Source organism: Lycium barbarum, chromosome 1, assembly GCF_019175385.1.
Source record: "Lycium barbarum isolate Lr01 chromosome 1, ASM1917538v2, whole genome shotgun sequence".
NCBI lineage: Eukaryota > Viridiplantae > Streptophyta > Magnoliopsida > Solanales > Solanaceae > Lycium > Lycium barbarum.
In genome coordinates, this window is record NC_083337.1 from 171,108,713 (window position 1) to 171,119,556 (window position 10,844).

Consider the following 10,844-nt stretch of genomic DNA (forward strand, 5'->3'; position numbering starts at 1 on the left):
GCTCATATTTGGTACTAGGGCGGTTCAAAACAGAACCATAACCGATAACCCAACCGCAAAATTAGCTTATTGATATTGGGTTATTGTATTAATGGTTGGTGAACGGATCAAAATTTTATAATTAACGAATTAACGGTGCGGGAGGCGAATTATTCAATTTCCTTATCGGGTAAACCGTTAACCCGTTAAGAATGATTATATTTACATTTTTACCCTTAAGTATAGATGATTGGATGAATTTTGCAGAGAACCACGTAATTAGAGCTTCTGGTTATAACTCTTGTATATGCAAAATTTACTAATAAACAGATATACACTTGAGAGGAAATATAACGCTTTAAAAGACTTAAAATACATGTCACACCTTCAGAATGTCTTAGCACTCCATATCCAACAACTTGTAACGTGTGGGTTTGATTTCCTCGAAAATGGATTCTTGAAAATAACCAAATGTGGCATATTACTGAAAATAACCACCTTCTGCCCTACTAGTACTTTATAATTCTAGTCGAGTGCATGTTGTGACTATAATTTTAGATTTAGCCGATACACCGTTGGATAATTGCTAATCTGATATCGAACCAACCGGGATCTTATCGGTTGGCTAGCGGATTAAGACATTTAAAATCCAATAACCGATAGCCAAACCGTTAAGCGTAAATATCCGCCCGACAAGTAGCCCTATTTGTTACAATGAAAAACATAGAAAAAACTAAGATCAAATTCCTTCTCATTTTCTTTTGTTGGGTTATCTACTTTTGTGAAATCTTTGCTAGATTCCGGTTTCTAGTTTTGTACTAGAAGAGTTTGTTGAATCCTGGGTTACACCCATACTGAGTGAAATATCCTTGAGGACGTCTTAATTGACATGCCTCAAGCTATGTGAATTCTCTAAAGTGTTCGTGATCGAGTATTTTCCATAAGATTTCCAATATTAATTGGAGCGAGCTTCAACTCTAGTCTCCTCACTACGGCCTCTGTCACAAAATTGTGAGTCGCTCCAGTGTCCACTAGTGCATGAGCGGCCTAGTAGTTGATGGTGAGGTCCACGTACTGGTTTTTATTCTCCGTGGTTTGGCGATCTTTGCTTCGTGACAGCGCCATATAGTCTGATCCCAACTGTGCAGTTCCGAACTCTGTCCTTGTGTCTGCTCCTTCTTTTCAGTACCATAGCGTGAAGGCTCTTTAGGTCGGGGTGATTTTTGAAGCTATGCGGCTCTCCGCATACCTCTTTTCTCGTTTTGCACCTTCTTTTCGGCATAGCCCTAATGACCACTTGAATTTTTGCCGTTAAACTTGCTGGCATTTTAAGTCTTGGAGTATTGTTGTTGTGACTCCTTGCTTTTGTCACAGTCGTCCCCACTTTTAGAATTGCTACCTCTTGACTCATTACCTTTGCCTTTGTCGTGCTTGTTATGCCTGAAGTCCATCAAAGACTTGGCCTCCACTATGGCCTGGTTTATATCCCTGACTTGCCGACATTGCAACTCCTGCTTAGCCCAGTTTTACAACCCGTTCATGAAGTGAAACAATAAGTCATCGCTGGCGAGGTTAGGTATTTGTAGCATAAGAGTGGTGGATAGGGGTGGGCACGGTACGTTATGGTACGGTATTTGAAACTTCAGTACGGTAATTTCGGTTTTCGTTTTCTAAAAATACTATACCATTACCGTACCAAATTAACTCGGTATGGTTCGGTATTTTAAAGTTCGGTTTGGGTATTTTACGGTACAGTAAATTGGTACCATAGTTTGTCCGACTTCGACTTACATATACTCATATCGTGGAGAATTATAACTTTCGCTACCTAAGAACCGTCTCAATTATTATGTACTAAACATCTTACACATGTAAAAATATTCAAAAAGAGTACAAGCAATCCCCTTCGTAAATCAACTACACAAAAAAGACATTTAAATCAAGATAGAGTAGTCAAAGTTCCAACGTTTAAACAATTAGTTTTCTAACAATACTAGTTTATATATTTGTTAGTATTATAATACTAAGATATATGAATTGTATATGTTATTATATACTTCGGTATGGTATTCGGTATCTACCATACCATGCCCACCCCTAGTGGTGGACTCCTTGACATAGTCACGTATGCTCCATGTCCGCTTCAACTTTCTAAGTTTGCACCTTGCCTCGTACAAGAAATTATTTGGGAAGAATTGTCGCTTGAACACGTTCTTGAACTGATCCCACGTGTTGATTGTGCATAAACTCTCTCAGCATCGACGACCTTTATTCTCCACCATAGCATGGCAGTCTCTGATATGTACTACACAACCTTCAAGAACACTAATGGTGCCCTCCATTTTCCCTAGACGTTGGCTAAATATTTCGATGACGTCCGTTTTCACATTAACCTACATAACCCACTCCTTATCAAGCGATACATCCTCGAATAGGACCTCCACGTCATCCTCGCTCGCCTTAGTGGTAGATGGCTCTTGGGATGTAAGCCCTACGTTTGACACAACCTCTGGTGGCACCTCCTAGCTCTTGTTGGCGGCATCCCTCTTTTTGTTAAGGCCTTTCTTGCTAGTGGCATCCTGGGTGACATTGGCTTGGATTTTAGCAACGTTGATTTATCCGTCGTTTCCTATTCCCTTTGTCACAACCTTTGCTCTGATACTACGTTGTCACGTCCTTAGTCTTTAACTAAGCGCACGTGCGGCAGTTGACAACTTGCTCACGATTTTGCTATGCTAAGTTAGCCTAGATCATTATACCTAAGATTGCTAAGACAATTGTAATAAGGAAGACAAGAGAAATTTGCTAAAGGAACTATTTTGTATTAGAGAGAACTTGATTGATTTTGATTGATGGTTTTACAATGAATGGCCCTCTATTTATACTACTCAACTAGGGACTAATATGAAAATAATAATTATTGTACAAGTTCACAAATAAGCCTCTATTCTAGAAATCTCTACGCAACTAGAGTGTTCTAAGGACTTTCCATGCAAATTCATGGAATTCTAGGGTCTTCCAAGGGAATTCTCCATATGTCTCTAAAATCTTCCCATATTGAGCCTGTTTGGATGGGCTTAAAATAAGCAGCTTATAAGTTGGAAACAGCTTATAAGCCAAAAAAAATAAGTTGGGGTAGGCTAACTTATTTTTTTTGGCTTTCAGCTTATAAGCTGCTTTAAATAAGCTAAGTCAAACAGGTTCAATTATTTTTTGGGGCTTATTTTATGCACAAAATGACTTTAAGCTGGCCAGCCAAACACTCAAAAAAGCTTAAAACAGCTTATAAGCCAATCCAAACGGGCTCATTATCTAGTCTTCCTGTTATGTTACTATTCCACAAGGCAAATATATGTACCAAGTGGCACCTATGTGGCATGATGGCATGGTGGGTCATCACAGTAGGGTCTTTAATAGTTTAGGATTATGTAATTTAATGTTGTTTTTTTGAATCCTAGTTCAATGCATGATATATAACTTAGCAAATGATTATTATTGCAGTAAATTTAGTTGTTCTTGTATTACTAGAAGAAATTCTATTCGGAGTATGATTGTTTTGCCAACGATGAATTTCGCATCACTTTTCAGAACCGACAACAACTTTATTGACGTAATTGCAGTAACACGTGCAGCTACTGGTCGCAGAGGCGGAGTCAGGATTTGAAATTTGTGGGTTCAGGGTTCTAATTCTTTAAAGTTACTGGGTTCTAAATTAATAATTTGTACATATTTGACAAAAAATTTAATACAAATATATGGTTCGAACCAAAGCTACTGGGTTCGGTCGAACCCACACCGAAAGGCTAGCTCCGCCCCTAATTGGTCGTATTATTAAAAGTGTCTCAGAAGTATTTGATCCACACAAATTCTATTCGGAGGTTATGATTGTTCTGCCAGTGATGAATTTTGTACCACATTTCAAAATCGATAGTAGCTTTCGTTGAAGTAATTGTACTAATTCATGCACCTATTGATTGTATAATTAAAAGTGTCTCAGAGGTCTTTGATCTACAGAATTCTATTTGGAGGTTTTGATTGTTTTGTCAATGATGTATTTCGCGCCACTTTTCAAAATTGACAGCAACTCCCGCTGGCGTAATTGTAGTAACTCATGCACATATTGCTCACATTACTCGAAGTGTCTCAAAAGTATTTGATCCACACAAATTCTATTTGGAGGTTATACTTGTTTTGCCGATGAATTTCACACCACTTTTCAAAACCGACGGCAGCTCCCGCTAAATTAATTGTAGTAACTCATGCACCTATTGAGTTGCACCTTTTAACGTTTCAAGTTTAGAATTCTACCTCACGCTTTTTCCATTACGGCAAAGCATAGGCTAGACAATTGGTACATTGAACACCACCCGATAGTGAGAAAAAAAATTCTTGCTGGTACAAAAACTATAACACCTTCGGTTAACATATGCTTTGTTAGTTATTTTTTTTTAATATTACTTCGATTCAATAATTAAGAAAAAACTTCAAAAGGCTGAAGAATGTTGTTATGAACGTTCTCGTGAAATATACTAAGATCGGGGAGGGCGACGAGAGGGTATTAGTTACGGGTTTGGACAAACCTTGTAACTTTTATTAAGATCATATATTCGTATTAAAAAATCATTAAATATGTAATTCCAAACTCAGTATACGATGATTATATATTCGAGCTAACATATCCCAATTCAAAGTTCAAAAGATAGGAATTCAAAAGTCACTATACTAGTTTGATATTCATCTTTACTATCCTGCCGGTCCTTTTTTACTTCTCATGTTTTTTTGTTTGCACGCCCCTTAAGAAAACATTAACTTAACTAATTCTCATTATTCTTAAATCTCAATTTAATACTATTCTCTTTTTCACCATATTAATCCCCTCTCCATATTTATTGATTAAGAGGGAAGCTTGAAACTAAAAATTAATTATATCTTGATTTTTTAAAATGACAACTATTTTGAATCATCTATTTTTAGTGAGCAGACCAATAAAATGGACTGGACGGAGTACTTTGTACAAATATACCTTGAGTTCCACAAGTATTATTTAGAGAAATAGAAGTAAATTTTGAATAAAGTACCAGAAAAATAATCCAAATTTTAATGTTGCACCTATGCTCGTGACTTAAATCCATTATTACTTCTCAAGGCATAATTATACAGGAGGATATCCTTTTCCCACTATGATATCCAAAAATTAAATAGGGGAATCATTTTGAATGAATTGAGAATCCTAAATATGATCTATAGTTTCCTTGGTAGGATAATGTAAACGAAGAACAATTATTTTATTAGGAACTTGACACTTACTTTATACAAGTCTAAAGAGTAATAAAATATATCATGTATTTTTTAGTTTTACGCTGCGTAAGGAAAAACTTTTACCAATTGATTACCTAGTGGACAGCAAAATTTTAACTAATAAAAAAATATATCATTTATTTATTGATTTTACGCTGCATAAGGAATAAAATTCTATCAATTAATTACCTTATGGCTAGGAAAATTGTAACCTAGATCCTATTAATGGTCGTTTGATACGTGGACAAAATTATCCCGATATTATAATTCTACGATTATAATCTTGGGACTAATTTATCCCATAAAAAATGGCTAAGTATTAAAAAGACTATGTTCCTTCTGGGAAAATATACCCCTCAAAGTTGAGGGGTATATTTGAACCTTTGCCCTTTGGGAAATTCTGAATATGAATTTAATAATTAACTTCCAGCTCAAACGTAGTTGAGCATCTTGTTTTGGAATCTTATTTTAAATTTGTTTACCCGAGGTATTTCATAATTGTACGCTTCTGGAAAACTTTGTTTTCGAGTTATCTAGAAACTTAACATCTTTAATACAGTAACTTGATAAACAATGTGTTACTACACGCAATTTGCATGCCTGGAAATAGTTTGGCTGCCAATTACAAACTCCAAGCACATTTGCATACGATCCAATGTATAAGATAACTTCTATCCTTAACGAGGTTTCAAATTCGATCCATGGGCATGGTAAAAGTCCCGATAGAGAGCAGCTTCTCCATTTAATGAAAAACTCATATATATTTTCGTAAAATAAGCACGTGACAATCCTATAATATGTATCCCAATAAATTGAGTACTTACCAGACATGAGATTTCACCCTACAATTTGTGTGGATGTTCTAATTCATTTGTTCCTAACAAATCAACTGCAAATGAACCAAAAAAGGATCTAACCAGTACATTTTCTGGGTAACATATCTTAATCTTATGCTTGGGACCACAAAAAAAAAAAAAAAATCTTAATCTTGTGCTTCAAAATAATTCAATGCAGCTCAATTTATGTTATAGACTGAATCACAATTATCTTCCAGGGGTTCCATTATGCTCAGATGTGTACAGCTGATAGCCTGTAGATGTGGACATATAACCCGAGCCACTACTGCTATTAACCGACCTCTCGATATCATCAAGATCTGCAATTAAAGAAATTGGTCTCTCTGGTATAAATGGAACTGGAGTGTCAGCCTCCAACATCTTTACGACTTGACCCATTGTTGGCCTCGCATACAATTGCGGGTGAGAACAAAGAACAGCTACCATAACATACTTTTCCTGAATTTCTTGATGACCCAAATCTGGAATATTGTCCTCAATAACATCTAATGGTCTCCCTTCTCTAACCAATGACCACGCCTAATCAGTAACAAGTGTCGGCTTTCCATCATTAATTGCTATGACCGCCTTCTTCCCACTAAAAAGCTCAAGAAGTACGACTCCAAAGCTGTAAACGTAGCTCCTTTCTGTCAATTGACCATACAATGCATATTCAGGTGCTATGTAACCCGTTGTCCCAGCAACACGAGTGCTCAGGTGGGTCATTCCCTAGGGGTTAAACTTTGCCAATCAAAAATCTGCAACCTTAGGCTCAAAATTCTCATCTAAAAGTAGTATAATACTAGCCTTTATATCCCTATGAACGATAGCTGGTTGTGCAAGTAAGCTGAGCCTCTAGCCGTGCCAACTGCAAATTTCTGCCTAATAGGCCAACTCAACCCAAATAAATGATTATATAGACTCCCATTTTTCACCAAATCACAAACAATAATCCTCTGGTTACCCTCTAAAGGGGATGTAGCAGTGCAATAGCCTCTCAAGTAGAAAGGAAAGAAGGAAAATTTCTAAGTTTTTCTCCTTAAGAAATGAGAAATCAAGTTATCAGCTAAATCAAAGAAAAGAAGGCCAAGATATTTTCCTTTCTTCACTTATACCAACAAAAAAGATGATTTTTGCATATATAAGAGATTTTTTATATCAACAAAAGATGAAAAAGAACAATACATGGCGAATAAGTTGAGCATTTAAGCATACCCGCAGTCTAAAAACAGTGTCTACAGAGCAAATAAACCTAAAATTTCAGCTCCATCGACTCCCTCATTTAGTGCTTGTGGAGGGTATAGTATCATCCATAATGTGAGGGGTCGTAAAGCTGAAGTCTTTGGTTGACAGCTCACTGAACTCAGGATTTTGCTGAAGAAAAGTACTCACGTCTGTAGTAGATCTAAGTGTCTTTCCCGAAGGAGTGAAATAATAAGCATCCATTTTTGAGTTATCCCTCCTAAGACGCAATTCTCTCTTAAACCCTGTTGGGGTTTTAGGCTCATTGGGCTTGTCAATGACCCAAGTTCGTGAAGAATCGTACTCAAGGTCTGCTGGATCCTCACAAGAAACATTGGATTTGTTTTCGCAGTGAAACGGTTCTTCATTAAACTTGGACCTAATTTCCTCATACTCTTCTTGTGTTGAAATTTTCCTCCATTTGTAGCATTTCCCACATTGGGCTGCCCATATACTTATCGATGATTTACCTGCCCGCCTCGATGATGCCTGTCACAAAACAAAATCGACTAATTTAACATAAGTTCAGAAATTGCAGTCATTCTAAAAGGAAAATAAAAAAACACTACTACCAAAAAATCAAAGATACTGGTGACACTCGAGATCTCTGTTTCTGAAAAAATCCAGTTAAAACCAGAGGCACCGGTGTGTTTTCTATTATTTCATAACAGTAAATATATAGATATAACGTCTGCCACAAAATAAAAAGCTAGAACGTCCAATTTTATTTAAAGAACAAAAGAGTAGCAAATCATTCTAGAAATGAAAAATTAACACTATTTCTACCAAAAAACCATTGAGGATGTGACGTGACATCCCAGATCTCTGTTTCTAATTATTAATTTTTTCAAGATTCAGCAAAACTCAGAAGTACTCATGTCATTTCAATTATTTCAAATCAGTAAATCGACAGAGAACTATAAAGAGGATTTATTCGTTAGAAATTTCAAGAAAAATTACCTTGGAAGTTTTTGGAGCCATTTCTGAATTCTGAGTGTAATCAAAACGGCTAGCCCACTGTGTTATTTTTAATCTTTTGGTGAGAGAGTCGACTGTGTTACTTCCAAAATGGAGACTTGCTCTGATTTATATAGTGCTCCAACAAAGGACACACGTATGGAAATTACACAGTAGGGTCTTTAATAGTTTAGGATTATGTAATCTAATCCCATTTTTTGAATCCTACTTCAATGCTTGATATATAACTTAGCAAAAGATTGTTATTGTAGTAAATATAGCTGTTGTTCTATTACTGAAAGAAATTTTATTTGGAGGTTACGATTGTTTTGCCGATGATGGATTTCGCGCCATCTTTCAGAACCGGCAATAACTTCTGTTGAAGTAATTGCTGTAAATTATGCGTATATTGATTGTATTACTAGAATTGTCTCAAAAGTATTTGATCCACATAAATTCTATCGGGAAGTTATAATTATTTTGCCAACATGGATTTCGCGCCTCTTTTCAAGACTAACAGCAGCTCCTACTGAAGTGATTGTAGTAACTCATGCATCTTTTAACATTTTGAGTTCAGAATTCTACCTTGCGCTTTTTCCATTATGATTTTCTCTTCGAAAATACGCGTCTCGTCGATTCTTTCCTGTGTTCGTTGTATTTTGGAAATAGAGATATTTATGCAAAGCATGGGCTAGACAAACCGTACACTGAATACCAACCCGATCTGGAGAAAAAATTCTTGCAAGTACCAAAATTATAACAGCTTATGTTAACAGATGCTTTGCCAGATTCTTTTTTATTTCAATTCAATAATTAAGAAAAAACTTTAAAAGGCTGAAGAATGTTGATATGAACATTCTTGTGAAATATACTAAGATCAAGGGCGACGGGAGAGTATTAGTTATGGGTTTGGGAAAATCCAATTACTTTTGTTAAGATCATATATTCGTATTAAAAATCCATTGAGTATATGTAAATATTTAATTGCAAACTCAGTATATAATGATTATGTATTTGGTCACAAGTTTTGAACCCAAAAACTCTAAATTCTGGTAAAATATCCTAATTCAACTTATTAAATTGACCCGGTGATGTGGCACTTTCCTAGGTCAGCATCTCTGTGTATCTTTATTTTCAAATTTTGCCTTTATCTTATAGTTTAATTTTATTAATTAGTTGTCTAGCAAAAATTTATTCTTCCTATGGAGGTTCTAAAAGTATATGCTACCTTTAGATGATGTGGTGAAAAAAATGGGATTTTCAATTGCCATCTAGATGTTTCTGTTGCCAAGTTCCAGAGGTGGAAAACTTCCATCATGTGTTTTTAAAGTCTCTAGTAGCACAGTTTGTGTGGAAACAGTTTTCTGCACCAGTGGGTATAAACATTCAGGGATTGCAGATTATTCTGTTGATTAATTCATGGTGGGAAGCTCCAATGAATCCTCATGTATATTTTATAAAGCTATTCATGCTATTATTTTATAGGAATTATGAAAGATGAGGAATGCTATCAAACATGGCGGGAAGATATCTCATGTTCAACTCATATACCAAATCATGCATAATTTTGTTCTATTCATGAAGGTAAGGAGCAGCAATTTTAAGTATGCCCCTTATAGGTGGAGAGATTTGGTACCAGTGCTACAATATTATACCCCTAAATTCAGGATAAGGCAAGTGATGTGGCAACTCCTGATAAGGGATGGATAAAAAGGTAATACTGATGGTGCTTCAAGGGGTAATCTAGGAAGAAGTGCATGAGGTTTTTTTATAAAAGATGAAACAGGAAATATTATTCATGCTCAGGCAGAAGAGATGATTGATGATCAATGCACAAATATCCAAGCAAAAGCAATGGCTATTCTAAAAGCGCGGTATATTTAAGAAGCATACAATCACTGGTATTGGAAATGGTGATTCATAGGACTTGGGAAGAACCATGACAGATAGTGGCATTGATGAATGAGATTTGGGAGATAATAAGGGATATTAATGTCACTGTTATTTACACTCTTAAGGAAGGAAATAAAGTGGTTGATTATCTTGTCAATATAGCTTTAGATCATGGAAGAGTATGCATTAATTATTTTCAACATTTGGAGGTGGAGGGGAGAAGATTAATCAACAATGATAAGCTGCTAGTGCCTTATTTGAGAAAGAAGTCATGCAAGGGATATGTAAAAGCTGGAATATTCAGCTTGAAAGTGAGACTCGGAGCTCAAATGGAACACCATCAATTGGAGTCAACGGCGCGAGAAAGAAGATCCTATGATCTTAACTAAGAACATTGGTTCTTCACTTTCCAATGAGGGTTTTCTAATCGCGGCTACTTTCCCCTTTTCCCACTTATAATTTGTTGCTTTCGTTTATGTACAAAATCATTTTTATGTTTTATCTATATAAATATATAAAAGCAGGACATAGGCCCGGTGACGTGGCATAACCAAAACTCAGGAACTCTATTTATCTTTTTTTTTTTGGCCTTTTTCCCCCTTTTATGGATTTTAGAAAAAACCTGTTGTTCCTGTAAAA

General features: G+C 35.9%; 1 protein-coding gene and 1 pseudogene across 1 annotated transcript; both read right to left on the reverse strand.

Moving 5' to 3' along the window:
* Window positions 1-5,885: 5,885 nt before the first annotated feature.
* LOC132618178 (probable LRR receptor-like serine/threonine-protein kinase RKF3) lies at window positions 5,886-7,252 on the reverse strand (annotated as a pseudogene).
* On the reverse strand, window positions 7,134-8,523 carry LOC132608247 (methyl-CpG-binding domain-containing protein 4-like). The gene is made up of 2 exons (XM_060322305.1): window positions 8,316-8,523; window positions 7,134-7,844 (listed from the first exon to the last, which is right to left on the reverse strand). Exons 1-2 carry the CDS (start codon window positions 8,334-8,336, stop codon window positions 7,392-7,394), a joined length of 474 nt encoding a protein of 157 aa, XP_060178288.1. The 5' UTR covers window positions 8,337-8,523; the 3' UTR covers window positions 7,134-7,391.
* Between the last annotated feature and the right edge of the window lie 2,321 nt (window positions 8,524-10,844).

Bases quoted from the DNA above. Each gene is read 5' to 3' on its own strand.
- LOC132608247 (XM_060322305.1), bottom strand. From the start codon at position 8,336: ATGGCTCCAAAAACTTCCAAG. The intron at 7,845-8,315 runs GTAATTTTTCTT...GTTTTGTGACAG, and splicing joins TGGCTCCAAAAACTTCCAAG to GCATCATCGAGGCGGGCAGG.